Source organism: Ruditapes philippinarum, unplaced genomic scaffold (genome assembly GCF_026571515.1).
Source record: "Ruditapes philippinarum isolate M1 unplaced genomic scaffold, ASM2657151v2 ctg19_1_1_1_1, whole genome shotgun sequence".
Lineage (NCBI taxonomy): Eukaryota > Metazoa > Mollusca > Bivalvia > Venerida > Veneridae > Ruditapes > Ruditapes philippinarum.
In genome coordinates, this window is record NW_026854201.1 from 476396 (window position 1) to 504200 (window position 27805).

At 33.4% G+C, this 27805-nt stretch overlaps 2 protein-coding genes across 2 annotated transcripts; one reads left to right on the forward strand and one right to left on the reverse strand.

The window, feature by feature from the left end:
- Positions 1-826: 826 nt before the first annotated feature.
- Positions 827-10677, reverse strand: LOC132739403 (protein BUD31 homolog). Its single transcript, XM_060727101.1, has 4 exons — positions 10467-10677; positions 3941-4063; positions 2117-2283; positions 827-1334 (listed from the first exon to the last, which is right to left on the reverse strand). The coding sequence occupies exons 1-4, from the start codon at positions 10558-10560 to the stop codon at positions 1284-1286; spliced, it is 435 nt and encodes a 144-aa protein (XP_060583084.1). The 5' UTR covers positions 10561-10677; the 3' UTR covers positions 827-1283.
- Positions 10673-27805, forward strand: LOC132739402 (28 kDa heat- and acid-stable phosphoprotein-like). Its single transcript, XM_060727100.1, has 6 exons — positions 10673-10816; positions 21209-21318; positions 22015-22131; positions 22467-22594; positions 23499-23650; positions 25617-27805. The coding sequence occupies exons 1-6, from the start codon at positions 10807-10809 to the stop codon at positions 25643-25645; spliced, it is 546 nt and encodes a 181-aa protein (XP_060583083.1). The 5' UTR covers positions 10673-10806; the 3' UTR covers positions 25646-27805.

A 27805-nucleotide genomic window follows, 5' to 3' on the forward strand; every position in this document is an offset into this window, starting at 1 on the left:
CTCGGAAAGCCTCATTAACCAACCAATGGACAGGTACCCTCAAGACGGATATTCCAATCCAAACCGCAACACACAACATATTATTCCTCTGACATCAGTGGTCTCAGGACTCTTGACCTAGAGACCTGCTTCATGTGTGCCACACCAAGTCTCATGGTATCAGGCATTACAGCAATCATGTAGCAGATATGCTCTAGACAAATCTAGACATTTCATCATCTCACTGACCTTGACTTTGCATAGATTGACCTTGCTTATGCTGATAACAACTCAGTTTGTGAACATGTTTATCAAATTTCAATTCAACACTATCAAACCATCCATACATACACTACCTCAATATGGTGAACATTTGTACCAAGTTATTTCAGAATTTTGCAATGTGATTTTGCTCTAGTTTAGCATTTTCCTTTGACTTTAAGTGTGACCATGACCTAGATGATATGCCTGACACAATGTGAAATGGTGGTGAACATTTGTATAAAGTAATACTTTAATCCCTCCATGCAGGTAGAAGATACACTCCTGACAAAACTTGATGATGTGTCTGTTTGCCCACCAGGGACCATTTCATAATATATATACATCTATTTATATACTTTTTTTTCAAATGGAGGCATAACTGGATCTATATCTAAATGGTCTTATATTAAACAGATTTTACTTGTTTGAACAAAATGCATGGCCACACAGATTTAATTATCAGTTAACTTTTAAACTCATGTTCAGATGACAGGTATGCTATATGTCCTAATTCTAACAGAATGATTGAACTTTCACCAAAGCAAATTTCCTTTAATGTTACAATACAGTATATGAACACAAATGGACAGCATCATGATATAGCATCATGATCTATAGCATTTATTAACATAATGAAAGACACATTTATAATAGTATTACTACGACAAATGAAAATTTTACAATGATTTTGTATGAAATACATGTACAAAATTGAAATACAACATAGTTCATCAATTCAAATCATTCCATGATACACTGCATATATAGTCTTTCCTTCACTTTATAAAATGTTAAAACATGATTTAAATATAAATTTTCTTAATTTCTTGAAAGCTTGGACATTTCAAATTATTGTTGCTTATAATAATTTCATTTTTACAATGTATCACTATGGCAATATTTATATTCAGTTGAAATAATTATATCTCCCTCAAGTTGTAGTGATGTAATGATATCTCCCTCAAGTTGTAGTGATGTAATGATATCTCCCTCAAGTTGTAGTGATGTAATGATATCTCCCTCAAGTTGTAGTGATGTAACTATCCTGAACAACCTCGACATCCACAGTGAATACATTCAACAATCTTTCCCTGAAATATTAAACAAATAAACTTAATAAAAGATACATGTATTAAACATGAGATTAAAATAATATCAAAATGCATACACTTGACTAGCGTAAATTTGCATGCAGAGGAATTATATACTTTTGGTACAGATATTTAAAGTGCTATATGGAGCTAAAATCAGGTTTGAAAGGTACATGTATTGGTCACCATGCCTGTTTTTTAAATGCCATATTTTAAAGGTCATTAATCAGAACTAAAAACCTATGTTTAAACAAAAATCCTCAATACCATACAATATAAAAATAAATTTACATAACAGTCACTATTCCTCTATTAAACTAAATATTTTGAGCTTTTCCCCCAAAATTTATAAAACTTAGTACTAATATTGAAATAACACTGTTTTTATGACTGATGTTACAAAATTCATGTGGTAAGAGCTGTAAATGGTATAATTATATACTTAAAAGAAAACTAGTTTTATAGTATTCCTCCATTTTTGCATACTGATCAAGTTTTGCTTTGAAGTTTGAATGTCCTTTGATAATTTCAAGAACAAAGTTCTAAAATGGAGCAGTAGTTGACCTGCTAATATACAGCGAAGTCTGTCTACAAGTTAGCGTTGACTCAATTAACTTCAAATGTCATTCGTAAGTAAGTAATGAATAGCTTTGGCTAGATTCAGTATTGCATGATTGGTACATTGTACAAACATGATCTTTTAACATCCTACATAATATAATATACCAAGATTTACACACACACTGTTTATAAATTAATCAAGATGGGTCAATTATACTCACAGCTTCAAGTTTACTTTTAGGTACACGGCAGATACAGTTGGTTCCGAAGTTTGTATTTCTTGGTTGAATACAGCGTAGGCAGCATAGATTCTCGTAACCCTGTTTCTTCCATTTAGCAATCAAGTTTGCATCAGCAATTTTCTCTTTGAGGCAGTAGTCATACAACTCTGAAATTCAATCATTACAATGAAATTCATTATATGAAATTTTGCTTGCCTGAATTATTCAATTTTAAACTAATAATATTAATAATATTGTAATATTCTTCTGTAGGCCCATGTTAAAACATATTAATGCATTTTTAGTTTGATAATTGCAATTCTATGAACAGCATAGATTTTTCTAAGACATGTTAGTTACAAAAACAATAACTGTTGAGTGCAGATACATAATCCAAACCTCCCTTTGTAGTAAAACATCGTCAACACTAGCTTAACATACCTTTTCCCAGTGTCACCACAGGTCAGATTATCAGACCCATTCCCAATGGCAAATATGCTTACTTTTTCCCAATCTTAAAAAAAATTCTCAATTGAACTGAAATTCTCGATTTCAAAAGTGACAAATTTGTTGGAGTTTTATTCCAGTATGGTATCAGAAAGATGTTTCCACACATTTCATTGTCAAATTTTAATGTATTTTTTATGCTTTGATGATTATTGCATAGGTTGGAATAAACAATTTTGCACATTTCAAAAAACTATGCCAAGAGAACTTGAAGGAGGTTTCAAAGGTTACCATATATTTTTTCCAAGGTACTTTTACCGCATATAGACATGTTTTGGCGGCTTTTTGCTTCCCCCCCCCCCCTTGAAATGCCCTACTTAGGCCCCAAACACTGTTTTTTCGTTTGAGAAATGTTGTTAACAAGAGCTGTCACAGGAGACAGCAACGCTCGACTAATAAAATACTGGACCCTGTAAGGAAGACAAAACTATGAAAGAAAAATCAATTATGTATAATTACGTATTAAGTTATAGAAATATACAAATATACATATGAAGTTTCAAGTTTGTATCTTTAATAGTTTCAGAGATATGCAAAACTTGCATGTTAAACTTAACCAAGAAAAGGAGATTTTTTTTAGTACAAAAGGGTGCATAATTCAGTCAAAATACATGGCAGAGTAATGAATCTTGAGATGTGACCTTCAATTATGACCCTTAGTACATGTGTAAAGTTTCAAGTAAATATCTTTGAAGACCTTTACCCTTTAACCAAAATTAAAAGGTTAACCAAAATTTCTAAGTTTCAAAGGGGCAAATAATTCTGCAAATATTGCAGGCAGAGTTATGCAATTTTGCAAACTGATGAACATTGTTACTATAAATAAGTATTGTAAATTTCAATTGAATATCTCAAGCAATAATTGAGATATTTGACTACAAAAAAACTTTAACCAAAATTTCTAAGTTAAAAAAGGGCATAATTCTGTCAATATTGTAGGCAGAGTTATCCAACTTTACAAAAAACTTTAACCATCGCGGACGCCGACGCCGGGGCGACTACAATAGCTCTCATTAATTCTTCGAATAGTCGAGCTAAAAACAACATTGGAACAGCAACAAATTTCCTAACTAAGGGAAAAGTTGTCACAAAGAAGAAAACTACCATTAACCTGTATAAACTAAGTTGCATAGGCTTCGTTTCCATTCTCAAATTGGTAATTAATGTTTAGTTAACCTGACTGCAAAAATACATGTATGATCAAATATGTCTTGAATTAGTAAAAAACCAAAACATACAAAAAACTAATCAAGTTGTTAGCTTATCAAAAACTAGACAACAAAAACCTCTAAATTAATCTCCCAGATTTTGACTCACCTCTACTGATGGCTTTTCTCCTGTAGAACAGATCATAGATGTACCTTGACCTCTGATGATGTAGTCTGAAGATAGGCCAGAGTGCTTCAACTTTCCTTTTCCCTTCATGAGGATCAGTCTCGGCTGAAAGGACAAATTTTGCATATCTTTTTTATAAAAACTTAAGTATTATGATTGATCTCAACAGGAATTTTGAAAAAATCGCTTTACAAAAAAAAAGTTACAAAAATATATAAAATTGGCGAAAACGGGTAAACTGCTGGAAAGGACAAAGGATTACCAGAATCGGCCTGTAATTTGCTTATTTATGAATTTTTTACAAATTTTTTTGCAACTTAAATTAAATATAAACAACCTAAAGAAGGGTATATATATGTAGTACTTGAAATAACAATAACTTTTTTTCCAAAATTGGAAAAATTTGCGACACAAATTTCCAAATTTGCCATGTGGCATTTTCCCAAAATACAGGAAAAAAGGCCTGGTGTCACCAATTCAGTTTGATTTACGCCTGGAGGTGAGGATTAAATTTATTGACATGCCCTGTGTGATATGAGGTAAGTAAAAAAGCGTGGCAAAGTCGATTTCGCTTTGATGTTCAAAACTCGGCTATGTTCAGAAACTTTAGGCGACTAAGTCGCCCAAATCGCCCAGTTGCAAGAGCCCTGTATAAACCGACCTGGTGTTTTGATGTGTTGTTCTCCCCTCCCAATCTTTTAATTTATTGTTAAATATAAACAAGATCAACGATATGTTATTATGTAAACATTTGTCTCTTATCAATGGGAATATTATTGTTTTATTGCTATACCTCCGTAACTGATATACCAGACTACCAGTTACATAAATATAAACCTATCCAGCTCGGCTGATGGTTAATTTTCTATATGTCATAAAAGTATAACTTAACTTCTTAAGAAATATTGAACTTGACGTAAATGCATGGTCTGTCAAAAATATTGACATGCCAAAGCTAGATTCTGAGATATGTTTGGGTCAGAATCTTGTTTCCAGCCTGGAGATATTGCCAATACACAAAATAGCAAGATACATGTATCTCACTGCCCCAAGTAGTACAATTAGTTGGACAAATGCATGGTCTGCCTTGTCCCAAATAAGGTCCACCCTGTCCCAATCTATGGGTCCGCAATGGTACAGTCATTCCTGTTCCAAGGTCCGACCTGTTCCTAAATCAAATTAACATGTCAGAAGTATGGTATTTAAGCTATGAAATACGTTGGGACACAAAGTCACATTTTTAGTCCCAGGAAATAAGGGAGGATGAAATGTGTGAACCAGATTGGTATTTAAACTGTTTTGGGAGAGAAACATCTGCAAACCTGAAGTTCTTCATCAATCTACATGAGTACATCTGTACGTTAAACTGTCAGACTTGACATTTCTTTAACGGTGTGCAAGAAAAAAGACAAAAGAGAAATAAAATAGGAATAAGGATAGAAAGAAAAAGGACACGGACAGTTTTTGCTAGATGGAAATTAAAAAGAAATGAAGTAACTAAGCAGAAAGTAGTTGTACACTGTAGTATCATCGTACATGATGAACTTGAGCTGACCTATGTATAATGCTTGTTTGCACATGCTCCGTATTTCTAGTAAATCTAAGATCACATGTTAAGGGTTTACAGAATAAATTTATATCTTGTGCTGAACACTCGTTGTGTTTTACTTTACTTCATTGTATCAACGCACTTGGTTTAATTTCTATTAATTATTGTTCATAATAAACGAACATTACAACATGGTGTCAGAGTAAAAACGTTTAATAAATAATCGGACATACGATAAAAAAAAAATTGGAATATTTATCTAAAAAAAAAATAAAGTTACACAATTAAATTAATATTTGAAAACAAAATGGAATTATCTGGATTGTCAGTGCCCCAAATGGACTGGGAATCTTCGAATTTACCTGAAGCTTATAATAAATTCGAGCGTCACGCAAAACTAATGTTTACAGGACCTTTGAAGAAAAAGTCTGAAGAAGAACAAGTTTCTTACTTTCTTTTATGGATTGGTGATAAAGGGCGGGACATCCACTGCACGTGGAAAGATATTTCTGAAGACGATGCCAAAAAGATCAAAAAACGTTCTACAGAAAATTCAGAACTTATGTGCAACCTAAGCTCAAGCCAATATTTGCTAGGTATAAATTCTACAATCAAACGCTGGGAGAAGAAACCATCGATTCGTTCTTGACAAAATTACAAATCTGTGCACGAGACTGCAGTTTTGCAAACACAGACGAAATGATACGGGACCGTATTGTATTTGGCACAAATTCTTCTAAGGTTCGAGAAAAGCTAATCAACGAAGGTGCAGAATTGACCTTAGATAAAGCTGTACAAATCGCTCAAAATATGGAATATTCCAAACAGCAATTGAGTTCAATGGCATCTGCGGCGGACAAGGACGTTCACCACGTGGCGAGACCTAGAAAACGTTTAATCCGAAGGCGGGAAAAGCCACAAGACAGGGACGAGAAAATGACCTGTTCTAGATGCGGGACAACACATCAAGAGGGCAAAACGTGTCCAGCAAAGGGGAAAACGTGCAGGAAATGTGGCAAACTGAATCATTTCCAGAAAATGTGTAAATCACGTAATACTGTGAACAATATAAATTGTGAGTCGGACTTATCGAGTGACGATCAGGATTTTTATGTATGCACGGTAAATGATTTCATTACTTCTCGACCTGATTGCGCAATGGTTCAGTCTATGGAGGATAAAGGGATTATCCAAAAGGTTACTAGACCGACTGACTGGGTCAAATCATTGGTCTGTGTGGAAAAACCCAGCACTGGAAAGCTGAGGGTGTGCTTAGACCCTAAAGCACTAAATGATAATATCATGAGACCGCACTACCCTATGAGGACTATAGAAGACGTGACAAACCAATTGACAGGTGCTAAGTACTTCAGTGTATTAGACGCAACGAAAGGTTATTGGTCGATAAAATTGACGGACCAATCCTCATATTTGACGACATTTAATAGTCCCTTCGGTAGATACCGATATTTGCTGCTTCCTATGGGTATCAAAAGTTCCCAAGACATATTTTGTCAAAAAATCGACGAATTCTTCGAGGACGTGACGTCAATAGTAGACGATCTTCTTGTGTATGGACGGACTATCGAAGAGCACGATGCAAACCTGACACGTGTTTTGGACCGAGCACGTGAAAAGGGTATAAGGTTTAACCCAGACAAATGTGTTATCGGCTCTCAGAAAGTTAAATACTTTGGTCACGTACTGACAGCTGACGGTCTTAAGCCCGATCCCGAAAAAATCAGGGCAATTGTAGAAATGAAAGCCCCAGAAAATAAGTGAGAGTTAGAAACTATTCTTGGCATGATCACGTATCTGTCAAAATTTGATTCAAAATTGGCAGAAATGGTAAGCCCTATGCGTGACTTGTTGAAAAAAGACATTGAGTTTATATGGGACAGTGCGCAAATTGACGCCTTTGAAAAGGTTAAACTCGCAATGACTAAGGCACCAGTCTTGGCATACTACGACCCGAAAAAGCCTGTCACATTGCAAGTCGACTCAAGTGCACGTGGTTTAGGTTGCACGTGCTTACAGGACGGCAAGCCCATTGCATTTGCATCAAAGACATTGACCCCTACAGAGAGAGGTTATGCTCAAATAGAAAAAGAGACATTAGCTATACTTCATGGTCTTGGACGTTTCAAGCAATACTGTTACGCAAGACATACTAAAGTTGAATCTGATTGCAAACCTGTAGTTTCAGTTATGAAAAAAGAAATATGTCGGTCGACCCCCAGACTACAACGTCTCTTATTACAGATTCAACAGTTCGACATAGAAGTCGTACATGTTAGCGGGAAAAGCATTCCCGTAGCGGATACATTATCCCGTCATTTTGTCAAGGACACGTATCCAGAATTGTCTGACGGACTTGACGTGCACGTGCACACGGTTATTAATAGTTTACCGGTTAGCGACGGAAAATTACAAGACCTCAGACTTTCCACACAGCAAGACAGTCAGTTTCAGACATTCAAACAAACAATTATTGACGGCTGGCCTGAATCTAGGCATGAGTGCCCGAATTCTATATTAGAATTTTGGAATCATCGGGATGAACACTCGACTGTAAATGACATAATTTTCCGTGGTCAAACAATGGTCATTCCAAGTTCATTGCGAACTGAAATGATTAACGCTGTTCATGTAGGTCATATGGGACTGACTAAAACGCTGAACAGGGCCAAGGATATTATGTTCTGGCCAGGCATGGTCAAACAGGTCACAGACCACGTGTTAGCATGCCCTTTATGCCTAACACACAGAGCATCAAATGTGAAGGAACCATTAAATCCCCACATCGTGCCCCAAAGACCCTGGCAACATATTGCCACCGACTTATTCACGCTTGACGGACGTGATTACCTTATAACTGCGGACTTCTACAGTAATTACTTTGAAGTCGATGCATTGCCAGAAACAAAAAGTAAAACTCTTATTAGAAAATTAACAATGCATATGGCTCGCTATGGTCAAGTAGAAACATTGAAAAGCGATAATGGGCCACAGTTTAGCTCAGAAGAATTTCAAAAATTTGCTTCTGACTGGAATTTTAAACATGTAACATCTTCACCTGGATATAGCCAATCCAATGGTTTCATAGAAAAAATGGTCTCAATAGCCAAAAAATCAATGAAAAAATGCCACGAGACAAAACAGACCCATATTTAGCATTTCTTGAATACCGTAACACACCTTTAAACTGCGGCTATTCCCCAGCACAACTGTTAATGGGCAGACGGTTAAAATCCATTTTGCCTACAACTAATGAGCAGTTGAAACCATCTTTCATTAACCACAAATCAGTAAGAAAATCTCTGCAAGAAAACAAGGTTACGCAAAAGAACTATTACGATAAGAGTTCGAGGTCACTTCCCCCGCTAAACAAAGATGACTCTTGCTGGGTACAATTTGGGAAAACTTGGAAACCAGCCATAGTTCTAAAAAAAGAAGGGGAGAGATCATACAAAGTGCAAACTGAAGATGGCGCTATTTACCGCCGTAATCGCCGCTTCATAAACAAAACGCGGGAAAGTTCCCTATCAATACAGAGTCCTTCCCTAATATTCTCCACCAAGGTCAAGATCCTCATGATATAATCTCAAACAAAGCACCTTTAAATGAAACAGGTATTTCCCAGAATATTAGCCATGAAACAAGGTCAGGCACAGGTTATCAGACGCGCAGTGGTCGAGTAGTAAAACCTAATAAACGTTACAATACCGATGAATGGAGCACTGTTTATTAATCATCCGGAATTGTTAGACAGTATAATGTAAAAGAGAGAGAGAGAGAGAACAGAAATAAAAAATAGTAATAATAATAATAAAAAAAAACTTTGTGACTTTAAGACTATTTAAATTGTTCTCTTCAGTATGTATATGCATTTTTAATCATCATAATTGTTTATTATCATATACAATTTTATTAACATGTGTTGCTTATTTTTTCTTTTAAAAACAGGGAGATGTAGTATCATCGTACATGATGAACTTGAGCTGACCTATGTATAATGCTTGTTTGCGCATGCTCCGTATTTCTAGTAAATCTAAGATCACATGTTAAGGGTTTACAGAATAAATTTATATCTTGTGCTGAACACTCGTCGTGTTTTACTTTACTTCATTGTATCAACGCACTTGGTTTAATTTCTATTAATTATTGTTCATAATAAACGAACATTACAACATACACAGTTACTTTTCAACCATCTAGGCAAGACCAATGCAGCTTCCGTAGTGGTGCCCAGGTCCGAGATCCTGCTGGCATAGCTCAAGCCCTTCACTTGTCGGACCTTCGTAACTATGCATGTAAGTCCCCTTTAGAAGGTTAGTTTAGACAGCTCATTCTTGAAGAATGCCAAAGAATGAGCCTCAGCAACAGATGCTGGCAGGTTGTTCCACAGAAGAATACAACAAGGAAAGAAGCTGAACTTCATAACATCAGTGGATGTTGAATATTTGAGGAATCGGGTACTGTGTAGCGACCTTGGTCTGGGTTCTTATTAAATTGAGTAACATAAAATATCAAAAAGTAAATTATGAGGGGCCATTCTGTGACGTTACTCTGTCGTCTTAAAAAATTATGGAACATTATTCAGTATCAGGTCTAGGATTTCATGATATTTATTGACAGTCTGTAAATCTATGGACCAATTGTAATTTAATTGATTGTTATATATGTAAATTTACAGACATAAAGTACAAAAATAGTTTAAGTTGTATTGAAATTTAAAACCGCATGTTAAAAAGAATAAGGTTACTGGCTATATGATTTTAATAAATGTAGCAGTATTCTAACTTTTAAAATTTCAGTCATCATACAAATATGAAACTTACCTGATTTCCTCTGAAAATATAAACAATCAATAAAACAACTCGTCTTAAGCTGCGGATTTTAGTATAAAACTAATTTGCTCTGGAAAACTTAGAATCGTGAAATTTTTCAAGTTCTGACCTTCTCTCATTTTTGCATCCAATTCATCTAGGGTTGGTTCAATTAGTTCCCATCCATCTGGTGGTGGTTTCCTACTTCTTCTCACTTTAGGCATTTTTATTTGATCTAATTAAAAATAAAACCTTTTTTAAGAAAATAATTATCGATACGTTTTTGTTTTTTATTTCTCATCAAAGTGAATATAACGTAGTGTTGATTTCACGTTACCGACACGGGAGCGGTTCATATATTGTTTAAAAATACATAGTCACAAACGCGTATCTAAATAGTAGTTTGTAACTTAATAGCCGATCCCCTGATCACGCAATATCTGCAAATATTGTGACAAAATTGTTTAAAAATGCCTAGAGGTTGGTATCATTGTGTGAAAAAACAAATATAATATACACACGTTCACTAATCAATCTTTCAATTGTTCCAATTTTTATCTAAAATAAGGCATTTGCTGTTTAAAGTTTGATGACGTAAACTGTACCAGTTGTCGGATTGGGAAAGCGGTGGTTAAGATACCCTCCAATGATCTATATTTGCGGTATTTGGCACATTCGTGAGAAATTATGTGGAATAAAATATTAAACAAATTATAGACATACAGTATGTTTACAATTGGTCTTATAGTCACTTAAAAGATAAGATAAGTTTTATTTCAAGTCGGCAAGTTTTCAATAATACAACACAAGCTCTAGAGTCAGTGTACCCGGAGTCGTACACTTTTTTAAGGAAAAATAAGAAAATTATCTTATAGTTAAAAATTCTTCTTATAATTGATAATATGAAATTAGGCAAAGCCTATGAACGGGGAAGTCGGTAAAAAATCCTTTCATTTTTCCGTTTTAAAGGTGTCATTCGGTATTATATGTACTTCCGTTTTCACTCGGAACACTCGACGATTATTATTAATCCGAAAAGTTGAGATTTGTTACGTTATCGGAATACACCGCCTTTTATCATTGAGTTACATTGTAAATGGCGGCGCCTAACTAGAACTGACACTGAAAATTTCATTGATAGGTATAGAATTCTATATATTTTTTAATTGTTTTTTATTTGAATTTTCTTTTAGATTAAATATACACATGTAGTCTATAGCCGGGCAAGCCAAAGCCAGCGGGCCCGGACTTTGACTTCCCCGTATTATTTTGAAAATTACATCCTTTGCCCATAAAAACTGATGACCAAAACGTTTCTATCTTATGTAGGTCATACTTCTAGGCGCACTTGATTTTAAGCAACACGTATAGGCCAAATATGATAAATAGTGGACTCGGTTCCGCACACAAGGCCACTTATATACTGAAAGGTTATTGTACATCTTAAACATGTTTTATAAATTATTTAACATCTCTAAGTCCAGATAAGTTATATTGTTTTGCAAATTTTCAGGAGTTCAAATAAATTTAAAGCACAGTCATTCTTACTACAGTATACAAACATTTATTTCCAAGCATAGTAGCACACAGGAAACATGTAACAGCAATTGAAAGATACTTTTTTACCACTTGTAGGTAGTAAACACAACATAAAACATTATTATTGAAGGTTTTTTCATCTGTTTAGTTATGACTTGTTCGATTAAGAGTTTGGTATCATTTTAAACAAAAGAATCAAGGTGAAATGACTTGACGTTTGGTTATTGGGAGAAGTTAAATCATGTGCATATATTTCATAACTAACAGCAAATTTGCCAAAACAAAAACATATATTTATTTTCAAATATATATTTTATAAAAATCTTAACATTAAAATAGAAATTAGCATGGTTTAATTGCTGAAAAAGATGTTTTTATGTGTGACCTACACAGCCATGTACATGTATTTACATTTTTGTCTGCACTACTTTTTGTCGGGCCCGTATGGCTAGCCAAAAGTTCTAGCCGTACGTGAGTCACGTACGACTAGCCAGGACACACTGTATTGGCTAGTCGTACGGCACTTTTCAAAAATATATATGGAAGGCGAAAGTGCATATGTTAATTATGACTTAAAGCGAGGATTTTAGTCAAGAATGTTTACTTTTTAGAGATTAATCGACGCGTTGGCTACAGTAAAGAATGTACTTTGTCATCTCAAGACGTCGAGAAAAAAATAGCGTTTGGTTGCAGTTAAATAACATCAATTGAAACAGTTTACAAAATTTTGATAATAATCCTTTTTTTGTTTCATAAAGTTTAATTTTTAAATTGAAAAAAAAAAAACAAAAAACAAAAAAAAACACCGAAAATAATTGTTGTTGGGCTCTGATAATTGCGTCAATTACCGTCGGTATAGAAGTTTGTCCATCGTCAATCATTAAGGAAAGTTTGTATTATTAAATTATTTTTCCTTTTAACCATTTTTTTCTAATATTCTTTTTATTTATTTATTTATACCCCTCCGATCATTATTTATTTCGATCCATGTGCTTAATTAAAAGATTAAACAATTCATCTTTCATACAAATCATAAGCATGAAAATTAAGGACGTTATAACATGCAACGACACTTAATTTTATTAATTAAGATAGATTATACAACGCTTACTGGTATTCATTTTTTTTACAAAATTGCGGAGCATCTTTATTAAAGTGAACAAACTAGGACAAATGCGGAGATTTGATTAAAATCGTCGTTTAAAGACACAAAATAACATATGCACTTTCGCCTTCCATATATATTTTTGAAAAGTGCCGTACGACTAGCCAATACAGTGTGTCCTGGCTAGTCGTACGTGACTCACGTACGGCTAGAACTTTTGGCTAGCCGTACGGGCCCGTACGGCTAGCCACTTCCTTTAGGGAAAGGCTGGGGTGCAAGATCCCAGATTATGTCATATCCTGTTGAAAACATGCCAGTTCAGTAAAACACAAATGAAAACTGAATAAATTCATTTGAATTTTCAAGAAAAACTGAAAAATGGGAAAGTGTGCGGGACCGGGTCCTGTGCGGAACAAGGTACACTGACTCTAGGAGCTTTTATAACCGACTGTATATAACATAAAGTATAAGATCAACAAAGATAAGACAGCTACAATAAAAATTGATTAGACATGATGTATAACACTCGCGAGAGGGGTTGGCAGTACTTAGAGATAGATAGATAGATAGTATACATAAAATAGTCCTTTTTGGATATTTTTATAAAAATGAATCAGATGCTAAAAAACTAAAATGATAGTTTACCCAATTCTACATCACTAACTTGTATTGACCTTTTGAAAACCTAGCTAAACACCGTTTTCCGGTACGTTACCGTTTTAGCTCTGGGGAATTACACCAAATGAAGTACATAACACAGTTATGTGATATTTCTATTTTTCTATCATTATTTAACCGTTTAAGCTGAAAAAAATGATGTTTTTAAAAATTATCAATATTCCTTTCATATCTATTGCAAAGTATTCAAAAAAATAAATTATTTATAATGAAAATCAATAAAATTCAAACAGATGTAGTGGAATCTTCCATAATAAATAAGGTTATTTTCTGCATAAACTTGTGTATTTACTTTATTTTTTGTATGGAATTATTCATACAATGATATTTAATTATTTTCTTATAAAGAAATAACTGTTTTATTTCAATTTAGATTGAAAAAAGGCCGAAAACAACGAGTTCGCTATTACACTCCATTAGGTGAATTCCCCAGAGCTATGTACAGAAAGTACCGGAAAACGGCGTTTAGCTAGGTTTTCGAATTCGTGAATATTAAATTTTGCTTACAATGTCTAGTATCTAAAACATTTTACTTAAAGTTCAATAATAAACCGATTAAACAATTAAAAATTTAATGAATAGTTAAATAAATAAATAAAAATACTAAAAAACGTACAGTTTTTTTTTTATATATATAATTTAAGGTAGACCATGGGTAATGGACACCATAAGGAACTGTAAAATTGACAACATAGGACAGTTATATGTCTTCAAGGTCACCTGTATGCAAAATTTAAATAAAATTTACCGTGTGGTTTATGAGTTATGGATATATTTCCTAACTAAGATTTTGCCCTTAGAAGGGCTTATTTTCAGAAATGAGGAAACTGTAAATAATCTGTAATATAATCATTATAAAAAATGTTTTTCTATTGCTCATTATTAAGAAACAAATAATAACATTCAGGTAACACATTACACAAGCAAAATGTTTGTTTCTAAACAAAATGTTCTTAATACGTATAAAAATGTTACCCTACCCCACCCACTTTTAACACTAATTTTACCATTTCCCTATCTAAAATGCCTCATTCAAAATATCCCTAAAATTTATCGAAATGAGGGTCTGTTTTCAAAGTTTGCCTAAATTTTCTCAAAGGCATATTAGTTGATCATGCGAAATATAAAATACTTTTACCGTGTAGTTTTTATTTTATTGAACTTTGAAAATATCTGGTATCATATTTGCTATAAATTTTGGCATTATTTAGCAAAAAAAATACCTAAATTAATTATATAATTTAAATCAAACCTTTTTTCTTCCATAAGGGATCAGAGAGATACATAAATAATGTTAAAAAGAAAAAAAGAAAGAAAAAAAAAAGTTGCCCCTTCTGGGGTTTGAACCCACGCCCCTCAATTTCAATGTAGTTTACAAGCGATTCTAGCCTATTTGAATACTATTCAAAGTGGAGGTAATGCATTACCCATGGTCTACCTTAAATATGAAAGACTATGGGTTATCAGGGTCTTTCAAATAGAATGGTCTGGAGACGGACCAATTTTACGAAAAAAGCTGTCTCGGTTGAGTCACGTGATTGGGTTATCTACCCACCGTGATCTGGCATAGCACATCACCATTCAAATATCAAATTATAAGATTTTTTTTGTTAAATCAACTACATTATATTATCAGTTTATACTTTAAAAGTAACAATTTTATAGATTTGCAATGAAATTAAGAATTTTCAGTTCCCGGTATCAAGGTAAAAATCTACCGCTCATATTTGAAAATAGGTCCGAGTTTAAGGAGCGTTTTTAGCTCACCTGAGCACGAAGTGCTCAAAGGTGAGCTTTTGTCATCACTCTGCGTCCGTCGTGCGTCGTGCGTCCTTCAAAAAATGGCGTCAAACTTTTCAAACAACATCTCCTCCTAAACTACATGGCCAATTGCAACCAAACTTTACAGAAATGATCCTTAGGTGGACCCCTTTCAAAGTTGTTCAAAAATTTAAATTCCATTAAAAACTCTGGTTGCCATGGCAACCAATAAGAAAAACTTAAAAAATCTTCTTCTAAAAAACCGTAAGAGCTAGAGCTTAGATATTTGGCATGAAACATCTTCTAATGAGTGCCTACCAAGTTTGTTCAAATCAAAGCCCTAGGGTCAAAATTGGCCCCGCCCCAGGGGGTCATTGATTTTTCCCTATATGCATATAGTAAAAACTTAAAAAATCTTCTTTTAAAGAACTCAAAGAGCTAGAGCTAAGATATTTAGCATGAAACATGTTCTCATGGGTGTCTACCAAGTTTGTTCAAATAAAAGCCCTGGGGTCAAAATTGGCCCCGCCCCGGGGGTCATTGATTTTCCTTATATGTGTATAGCAAAAACTTAAAAAAATCTTCTTTAAAAAAACCCAAAATAGCTGGAGTTTAGCTATTAAGCATGAAACATCTTCTAGTGAGTGTCTACAAAGTTTGTTCAAATCAAAGCCCTAGGGTCAAATTTGGCCCCGCCCCGGGGGTCATTGATTTTCCTTATATGACTGTGTATAGCAAAAACTTAAAAATCTTCTTTGAAAAAACCCAGATAGCTAGAGTTTAGATATAAAGCATGAAACATCTTCTAGTGAGTATCTACCAAGTTTGTTCAAATAAAAGCCCTAGGGTCAAAATTGGCCCCGCCCCAGGGTGTCTTTGATTTTCCCTATATGCATATAGTAAAAACTTAAAAAATCTTCTTTTAAAGAACCCAAAGAGCTAGAGCTAAGATATTTAGCATGAAACATCTTCTAATGAGTGTCTACAAAGTTTGTTCAAATAAAAGCCCTAGGGTCAAAATTGGCCCCGCCCCCGGGGGTCATTGATTTTCCCTATGTGCATATAGTAAAAACTTAAAAAATCTTCTTTTAAAGAACTCAAGGAGCTAGAGCTAAGATATTTAGCATGAAACATGTTCTCATGGGTGTCTACCAAGTTAATTCAAATAAAAGCCCTGGGGTCAAAATTGGCCCCTCCCCGGGGGTCATTCATTAGCTTGACATTTTTTTTTTATATATATACATATTATATATATACATATATATTTAATATATATATATATATATATATATATATATATATATATATATATATATATATATATATATATACATGTATATATATATAAATGTATATATATATATATATAAATGTATATATATTATATATATATATTATATTTATATATATATATATATATATATATATATATATTGTATATATAGATATACATGCATACATATACAACCAAGTTTGTTCAAATAAAAGCCCTGGGGTTTAAACTGGCCCCGCTCCAGGGGCCTATATACAGGTGAGCGACTTTGGGCCATCATGGCCCTCTTGTTTAAATTTATGCATTGTTCAGTGACAAAATAGAAATTGATTTTACACAGAAAAGATGTTATCAAATCGTATCATGTAGAAATATTATAATATTTCATGATGTTATTTGCAAATATTTGATGTTTAATTTGGTGCATTTTCAAAATGGCGCCGTTTATCGGCAAATATTCTGAACAAGCAATCTATGTTTTTTAAACAAATATAGGTTTAAAAAAACATTATTTTCTGAAATATTTATCCTTTTTTCACAAGTTTAAAGATTTTTAAATAACATCATGTCGTTTAAATTTTCATTTTTGCTCTTTTATTTAATATTCGCCCTTTTCTTGAACACTTATATAATTTGCGTATAGCAAACTATACCGAGTAATACCGAGACATGTTAAATTGAAGCGAGAAGGGTTTACATAGCGTGTTTCCAGACCATTCTATTTGAAAGACCCTGGGGTTATCAAACAAATACACAAAGACAGAAGGGATCATACATGTAAGTCAAACAGTTGAACTCATTTAACAGCTAGCTTGAGTCGTGCTGGAAAGATAAGCAAAAAAAAAAAAGATCACAAATAAAGCAACATCATATCTAGAAACTAAATGATAATATTAACATAAGCAGCCAGAAATCATGCAGGGAAGAAAAGCAAAAACACATTTAAAGCAAAAAAAAAAAAAACTCACTCAGAAACTAAATAATGAATGAGACCAAAAAATGTTCATACCCAGAAAAATAAACAAAAAGTGAAGTAAATAAAGAAATAGAAGTTAGCTGCAAGCAATACATTTGCACTGTTCCAGGATGAAATTAACTTTTAAACTGAGCAAAATTTGAACATTTTCTAAAATTGTCAGGTAGAGAATTCCATAAAGCAGGTGCAGCATACCTGAAAGATTTTTTTACCAGTAGTTGTAGTTCTTACTTGCGGGATCTGCAAAATATTTGAATATTTAAAATTTATACCAGATGTTTTCTTGACAATAAGGTCAGACAGAACAGCAGGAGACATATCATGAATTTTTTTTAAAAGTTTCAATGGCCATAGCCCTCATTCTTCTTATTTTTAGAGTTGGTATATTAACTTTTATCAGCATATCTTCATAACTTGAATTAAAATCATTATAGACAAATCTAAGTGCTCTTTCCTGTAGTTTTTCCATCTTTTTAGTATTATTTTCTGAACAGAAATGCCATGACATAGGACAAAAATTAAAAATAGACAATATAAAAGTATGAAAGACTGTTAACCTATTTGTTTGATTTAAATTGTGACCTATTCTTTTGAGGATGTTAAACTGATTAGCAGCTTTTTAGCTCACCTGTCACAAAGTGACAGGGTGAGCTTTTGTGATCGCTTTTCGTCCGGCGTCCGTCTGGCGTCTGTCCGTAAACTTTTACTTTAAATGACATCTCCTCATAAACCACTAAGCCAATTTCATCCAAACTTCACAGGAATGTTCCTTTGGTGGTCACCTTTAAAAAGTGTTCAAAGAATTTAATTCCATGCAGAACTCTGGTTGCCATGGCAACCGAAAGAAAAAAACTTTAAATATCTTCTTTTAAAAAACCATAAGAGCTAGAGCTAAGATATTTGGCATGAAACATCTTCTAGTGAGTGTCTACCAAGTTTGTTCAAATAAAAGCCCTGGGGTCAAAATTGGTCCATCCCGGGGGGTCATTGATTTTCCCTATATGCATATAGTAAAAACTTAAAAAATCTTCTTTTAAAGAACCCAAAGAGCTAGAGCTAAGATATTTAGCATGAAACATGTTCTAATGGGTGTCTACCAAGTTTGTTCAAATAAAAGCCCCGGGGTCAAAATTGGCCCCGCCCCGGGGGGTCATTGATTTTCCCTATATGCATATAGTAAAAACTTAAAAAAATCTTCTTTTAAAGAACTCAAAGAGCTATGGCTAAGATATTGAGCATCAAACATGTTCTTATAGGTGTCTACAAAGTTTGTTCAAATAAAAGCCCTGGGGTCAAAATTGGTCCCGCCCCAGGGGGTCATTGATTTTCCCTATATGCATATAGTAAAAACTTAAAAAATCTTCTTTTAAAGAACCAAAAGAGTTAGAGCTAAGATATTTAGCATGAAACATGTTCTAGTGAGTGTCTACCAAGTTTGTTCAAATAAAAGCCCTGGGGTCAAAATTGGCCCCGCCCCAGGGGGTCATTGATTTTCCCTATATGCATATAGTAAAAACTTAAAAAATCTTCTTTTAAAGAACTCAAAGAGCTATGGTTAAGATATTTAGCATCAAACATGTTCTAATAGGTGTCTACCAAGTTTGTTCAAATAAAAGCCCTGGGGTCAAAATTGGCCCCGCCCCGGGGGTCATTGATTTTCCTTATATGTGTATAGCAAAAACTTAAAAAAATCTTCTTTGAAAAAACCCAAATAGCTAGAGTTTAGATATTAAGCATGAAACATCTTCTAGTGAGTGTCTACAAAGTTTGTTCAAATAAAAGACCTGGGGTCAAAATTGGCCCCGCCCCGGGGTCATTGATTTTCCTTATATGTGTATAGCAAAAACTTAAAATCTTCTTTGAAAAAACCCAAATAGCTAAAGTTTAGATATTAAGCATGAGACATATTCAAGTAAGTGTCTACAAAGTTTGTTCAAATAAAAACCCTGGGGTCATAACTGGCCCGGCCCCAGGGGTGTCATTGTTTTTAACTATATGTGTATAGTAAAAACTTTAAAAAAATCTTCTTTTAAATAGCCCAATGAGCTAGAGCTTAGATGTTAAGCATGAAACATCTTCTTATGGGTGTCTACCAAGTTTGTGCAAAATAAAAGCCCTTTGGTTAAATTGGCCCTGCAACGTGGGGGGGGGGGGGGGTTGGGGGCCTATATACAGGTGAGCGACCTCAGGGCCATCATGGCCCTCTTGTTTTTAACTATATGTGTATAGTAAAAACTTAAAAAAATTTCTTTGAAAAAACCCAATGAGCTAGAGCTTAGATGTTAAGCATGAAACATCATCTTATGGGTGTCTACCAAGTTTGTTCAAATAAAAGCCCTTGGGTTAAAATTGGCCCTGCCGTGGGGGGGGGGTGCGAGGCCTATATACAGGTGAGCGACCTCAGGGCCATCATGGCCCTCTTGTTCAAAATATGCTCATGTGGTAAAAGGTTTTTCAAGGCCTTGTGTGTCTATAATGGCTAAAAAAATCAAAGGAAAAGTAACATTAGTACCATTTCGTAAGTATGTGCGTCTGTCCGTCCGCTTTTCTTGTCTGGTACATAACTCTGTAACAACAAGAGGTATCAACATGAAACTTTGTAGGTGAATAGATCTCACTAGATAGAAGTGCAGTGCTAAAGAACTTTAACTCTGCCTTGCCTAATTTTGGAGTTATTGCCCTTTGTTCATTTTTACACTTTGAACCTTGTCCGGGACATAAATAAATATCAACATGAAACTTTGTAGGTAGATAAATCTCATTGAGTAGAAGTGCAGTGCAAAAAATTATAACTCTGCCTTGCCTAATTTTGGAGTTATTTCCCTTTGTTCATTTTAACGCTTTGAACTTTGTGTAGGACATAACTCTGAAACTATAAGAGATATTAACATGAAACTTTGTAGGTAGATAGATCTCATTGGGCAGTTGTGCAGTGCCTAAGAACGGTATCTGTGCCTTGCCTAATTTTGGAGTTATTGCCCTTTGCTCATATTTACATTTTGAAATTTGTCCGGGATTTAACTCTGACGCTATAAAGATATGAACAAGAAACTTTGTAGTTAGATAGATATCATTGAGTAGATGAGTAGTGCAAAGGACAGTAACTTTGTCTTGCCTAATTTTGGAATTATTGCACTTTGAACTTTTTTCGAGACATAACTCTGAAACTACAAGGTATATACTTTTCTGTGACCAGTTCTTGTTAAACTTGGTAGGGATATTGTTTAATCTTGTTGGAAGATGAGTGATTGTAATAAAATGTACTAACTTCACATGTTATCATTTTCTGCTTATTAATAAAGATAGTGCCACACTTTCTCAAAATAAGTGGTAGGTGTTTATAAATTAACAGCCTATAATTTTGTAGTAAGTGTAAAGGATCATCAAATATATTTCACAGTTTTAAATCAAGAAAGTATGAGGATTCATTAAGACAGACACCAATTTATAGGTAGATGATAAACAGAGGTGATAAAATGTATTCTATTCTGTGACTATAAATATAATATGTACATAAGTATTGTTCTTTAACACTTGAAGGTGGTGGAAGAGCTCCAAAGAAAAATTATAAGGGAAGAAGTCGTCACTTCACAGATGAAGAAACCTTGAAAGAACAGTTGGATAAAGAAAGAAGAGAAAAACAGTGGAGGGTATGTAAATTTAATCATTTAATGATTATTTTGATGTGTTAGCAGTGATACACTAGAGTAAATAGAAGCTTTTAGATTACTGTCAGGGCTCTTGTTTGGTCAAATTTGGGGCCGTATATGGCCCCATTCCCCCATTAAAATAGTGTGTTTTTCTTCTTTAAAAACAAAAAAATTGCTACTCAAAAATAATATTTAATGGCCATAGATCAGGGATCATATTTATAAGTTGAATTTCACACAAAGTATCAAAGGTGTATTCAATTTCATTGGAAATAACCAAAATATTTCATGACAGCAGCTTATTGTTGACAAATTTGTTAACTGACTCTTGTTTTTGCTTGTTTTCAATGAATTAATTTTTTCTGTTGAAATTCCTCCTTGAAAATTATTAATGTATTGTAGAAACAACGTGGTGATGATGTTCAAATGTATGCATATTAATGTATTGTAGAAACAATGTGGCGATGATCATTAAATGTATACATATTAATGTAGTGTAGAAACAATGTGGCGATGATGATTAAATGTATACATATTAATGTATTGTAGAAACAACGTGGTGATGATGTTTAAATGTATACATATTAATGTATTGTAGAAACAACGTGGTGATGATGTTTAAATGTATACATATTAATGTATTGTAGAAACAACTTGGTGATGATCCTTAAATGTATACATATTAATGTATTGTAGAAACAACGTGGTGATGATGACGATGAGGAAGAAGAAGAGGAGAAGAAGAAGGAAGGTGCTGAAGGTGGAATTGCTGAAGAGAGTGGTTCAGAATCAGACAGCTCAGATTCAGATAGTGTTAGTTACATTTATAACTACTTGTTCATAGCAGAACTGAAATTGTTTTTAACTTACTTATTTACAGTAAATGCTAACAAACTTGGTTACTGAATAAATAACATGTTAGGTATATTTGAATCTACTCATTTAAAGCAATACTTAATTCAGTGTAGTTATTTTATTTTTAAACAACTTTATTCACCAAAAAATACTATATTATTGGTATATACATTGTCAGGATAGCACTATTTAAAGTCAGCAATCTCTAAAATATGTATTATCTCAAGTTTGATATAGTAAAGCTGTTATTAAACATTGGAAATGGTAAATGTTTACAGTTTTGTACATTCTAGGATAGACATAAAGGCGTGTCACACTTGATAGCAATAGAGAATCCTAACAGAGCTCTCAAGAAGTCTAAGAAAATCGATGCACTAGACACAGCACCAAGTGCTGGACCTCAGCTCAGTAGGAGGGAAAGGTTGCTATATATAATATCATAGTCAAATGAAGAATTATTTGAGCTGCGCCATGACAAAACCAACATAATGGGTTTGCGACCACCATGGATCCAGACCAGCCTGCAAACCCTATGACAACTACATAACTGACAGCGAACAGCATGGATCCTGATCAGACTGCGCGGATGCGCATGTTGGTCTGGAATCATGCTGGTCGCAAACCCATTATATTGGTTTTGTCATGGCGCGGCTCATTTCACTTTTGCTTAAAATATTTATGGTTATTTAACTGTACATTACTGCAATATATTTGGACGAGTACACAGCTGGATAAACCACATTGGACGAACTGCAAGGCATATCCAATTTGATTTCTAAAGCTGTGATTGTATGTACAATAAATAGCTTTAGTTGACTAGCAATGACAGTCACTGATAGCTCACAATTGATTTCTGTTTTGTAAATATAATATATAAATGATGGATGCAAATAGTGGATAATAAACAAGTAAATGTACAAAGCAAACAAAATGACCAAGCATCATAATTTGTGTACTATAATCTAATGAATAGTTTAATATTATGAGTAAAATTAATTAGTTATTAAATTTATTGTTTGTAATAATATGCGTCTAATTGGATACAATCATCATTTTAAATTTTTAGAAAAGATGCAAATTAGTATTTATCTATATTATATACTTAAAATAATTAAAAGGCCATTATTCTTCCAAAAATGTTTAACAATACGCACCAGGGCTTAGGGCACCTGATGAAGCTTATGTAGAAAAAAATGTTGAAAACTTGGTGTAATCACATTGCATCATTTCTTGTTTATTACTGAGTTTTAACCTTGTGTAAACAATATCATGATATTTCCCGGAATAAGTGATAACAAAATATAACAATTTTCTGTTATTTGTAGAGAAGAATTAGAGAAACAGCAGGCAAAAGAACGTTACAATAAGATGCACATGGAAGGTAAGACTGAGGAGGCACGTAGTGACATGGCTAGACTAGCTATCATACGTAAACAAAGAGAGGACGCTGCAAAAAAACGAGAGGAAGAAAGATTAGGTAAAATTTTGTCTTGTTAAACATCAGTAAATAATCTCATTTTTGGGGGGTTCCATGGCCGAGTGGTTAAGATTCTTTTATGTGAGGAAGCTATCCAGCTAACTTATGGAAAGTCGGTGGTTCTACTCAGGTGCCAGTTTGTGCCGGAAATAATGCACGGAAGGGCACCTGAGGTTTTCCTTCACCAGTAAAGCTGGAACATCGCCATATGACCTATACTGTGTCCGTGTGACGCAAAACCCAATCAAAACAAATCAAAACAAACTCTCATTAATTTTGTAAATGAAAGAAGCTGATAATCTGTCATAATTTGATTTATTATAGAATGATTTATAAATAAAGTGAGTTGAAATTTTTATTAAGATTTCAAGATAAGAACTGAAATGATTTCTGTGTATTTCTTGTGTTATGCATCAGTAAATATTCTTTCTATAGAAAATAATCAAGTATATTTTTATTTATTACCCACTGTTAAAGTAAGTGTAAAGAAAAGGGGTAAATAAGAGCTTCTGTTCGAACCTTGGAAAATGTTGTCCAGAAAATATTGTAATTTAACATTTTTGTGTCGCCTCTACAGAGTAGTGGCGTCATATAAGGATCACTTCTCTGTTGTCTGTCCGTCCGCCCATCTGTCAAAAACTTGTCCGGACTACTCCTCATAAACTACTGGTGCAATTTCATCCAAACTTTACAGGAATGATCAGTACCAAGTCTAGTTGTGCGTATTGTCAGTATTTTCTGGTTCAATGATTTTTGTCAGAGTTATGGCCCTTTAATAATTTTTATTTTTAAAGTTTGTCCGGACTACTTCTCTTATACCACTAATGCAATTTCAATGAAACTTTATAGGATTGATCTGTAGCTCAAGTCCTTGCGCATATTGCACTGGTTTTCCGGTTGAATGATTTTTGGCCAAGTTATGGCCCTTTGATAAAAAGGTGTTTTTTTCTGTGTGTTGCCAGATACACAAAAGCTTGTATGGACTACTCCTCATAAACTACTGGTGCAATTTTATCCAAACTTTACAGGAATGATCAGTACCTTGTCTAGTTGTGCACTGTCCGTCTGTCTGTCCGTATGTCACAAAATTTGTCCCAACATGAAATTGGCCATCATGAGGCGTCACATGTGATCACTGATCGCTCTTGTTATCCCCCGCCGATGGAATCGGGAGGGGGATATAGTTTTGGCGTTGTCCGTCCGAATTTCGTTTCCGGAGTAGTTCTCTGCAACTACTGGCTGGAATTCAACAAAACTTTATGGGAATAATCAATATCAAGAGGAGATGTGCATATCGTCGGCTTGTTCCGGTCAGACACTTTAACTCACGAGTTATGGCCCTTGATTAGTTATGCAGTATCCATATTGAAAAATATTTGTTTCCTTGCTACTTCTCTGCTACTACTGGCTGAAATTCAATGAAACTTTATGGGATACTAAGAGGAGATATGCATATAGTTGCCTTGTTCCAGTCAGATACTTATAACTCAGATTTATGGCCCTTGATTAGTTATGTAGTATGCATACATCTCATTGGCATTTCCAGATTTTACTATTTAACACAAAGTTATGGCTCTGTTATTGCCCTGAATATTTATCAAGTTCAAAGAATATTACTGTTTATGCCATGATTAATATATAAATAAAGCCTTATGTCTTCAGTTGTTGTGTTAATAATAACCAGTACTCGGCGGGGGATATAAATTCAACGAATTTGCTTGTTGAAAGAGTTATTGTTGGCCCTCTGCTGATGTTTTGTCATATGTAGAGAAATACTCTACTGTGTGCAACTCCTACAGTTCTCCAGGGATTTCAACTAAACTTTAGAAAACCATTGTTACCATGTGAACTTGTGCAGATTGTTAATACACTAGGTCTCATTCTATTGTGTCAACTTCTGTTATTTGTTATAGTTCATGAATGATTTTAAATAATTTAAATTGTGTTGTTGTTATTCTAATTTCAGCAAGAGAAGCAGCAAAACAGAAATCTTGATGTCATATGAACCATTGTTAGTTAGTGAATGTCTGGTTCTTGTGGAAATTTGTTGATTGTTGACTATAAGTGCTTCTCATAACTTACAATAAATTTACATGATATGTTGTCACATATTGTACTAGTGCAATTATGATACAGTTATGTAAAAGAAAAGGAGTGTTCATCTCTATTTTTATTCAAACTTTAAATGTTATTCTCAAGTTTTCATAATTTCAACTTCTTTCCATCCTGTTTGATAATCTTCAGAAGTATTGAAGAAAAGTTAAAACATTTTCAGAAAATTATATGCTTAAGCCTTTAGTATTGTTGCTTTGTTTGTCTTATACAGGTTCAAAACAAAGTTTATACAAATGATCAGTAGCTATTCCTCCAAAAGTTGACTACAATATTTAATAGTCAAGCCAAGAGAAATTCTTTACAACATTAACAAGATAAAGTTTCCTTAAATTTTATGTTAAATACTTCTGTATAGTTAAGAATCTTAGTGTCATAAAATCAAATTTTACAAGAAATTCTACCAAGTTTGACCATAGTCTTTGTCAACCTTTCTAAATTTTTGTTACAATTTTAAATGATATCCATATTATCTAAAAGACTAATGCAAGAAATATGTCTGTAAGTAAAGTATGTTGATTGAACCATTGTAAAGCAGATATATAAAGCAATTTAACTGCTGAGTGAGACAGGAAGGTATTGAGTAATTGGTAATGTTTTTAGATTGATGTGAAAACAATTGCCTTGGTCATTTTAATTTACTTCTTGAAACAAACCAGCTTCCAGAAATTTGCTGAAATAAGATGAGAGTATTTTGTCTCTAGGTACATTTATAAGGAGATAGGCAGCTTAAATAATAAGTACATTTGTATGTAAACTTGATGTAGTTCACATACATGTACATTTGATGTTTGATTTTCATAAGCAAGTTATTTTTATGAAATGCATTTACTTTATTTATTTCTTCATCATTTGAATATTGCATTCTTCATTTTCCCAGTTTGCAGATTAATCTTTTACAATACTTTCTTTAGACTAAATTATAATTGATATTTAACCTTAGATTTGTTCTATAACTTATTAGCTGTGACTATGTATTTGACCAAGGACATATTCAGATATTGCAAACTGGGATATTGTCATTATTTGACAGAAATGTTTTTTCTTCACTTGAATATATGTATGTAACAAATGTATGTATAAATGACATGATTTTATAGATGTCTCAGTTAGTGAATGTTCCTGAGAAACATAAATTTGATGTTTTGTGTCTGGCAAAGAACAGTTGAAAACTGAAAATATGAAATTAAAAGACCAACCTAATCAAAGTTAGTGACTATAACTAAAGAATTAAGTATATTGCAACACAAGTATAAAAATGCCATATTCTTGCATCTGAAATATTACAACCATATATCAGAATATACAAAGGTTGTTGTACATTTGAATATTTGTAATTCAGGGTTTTGTCGTTTTATATTATTGGGCTTCTATGTTATACTTTACCTCTTAGATATTTAAAAAATATATACTTTATTTTACACTCTAAATTGGGTCAGGCTGTGTTTATATCTCATTATGTAAGAGCACTCTGTTTTAAACATTTGTTTTCAGTTTGTGATCATTCTGTATAATCTTATAAAGTTCTTTTTTTTTCTGTAAGCTGAAATTAGCACAGTCTTAGATTTTCCAGAAAACTCTAGTTGTTGTATGTACACACATTATTCTAATATCAAATATGCTTTTGTATTCAATATGAAAAGAATTAATTGGTTAATATCTTTAAAAAATCTTCTAAAAATCACAACATTATGTTCATCAGAAAGCACAGCTGTTAGATATAGATGTAAAGAAAAGTGCCAGTAATTATTATACTGATAATAAAAGTGTATTGGTTTAAAAAGGTTGGGAACAATAGTTTGACTTAATGCTTCACTAAGTTCAGATTTTAACTTATGTGCCAGGCTGTTTGATTTTGCATGGAGTAATCTGCCCTCCACATATCTGGAAGAAACAGTGACTTTCCCTACATCAATATGAGTCTGCTGCAGATATTGTACATGATAATATGTACGTGTAGTTTTGATGCATAATGTAAAAAACATGTCAAGTTCTAGAACATTTCTGTAATAATTTAAATATTAAATAAATTTATAAATTGTA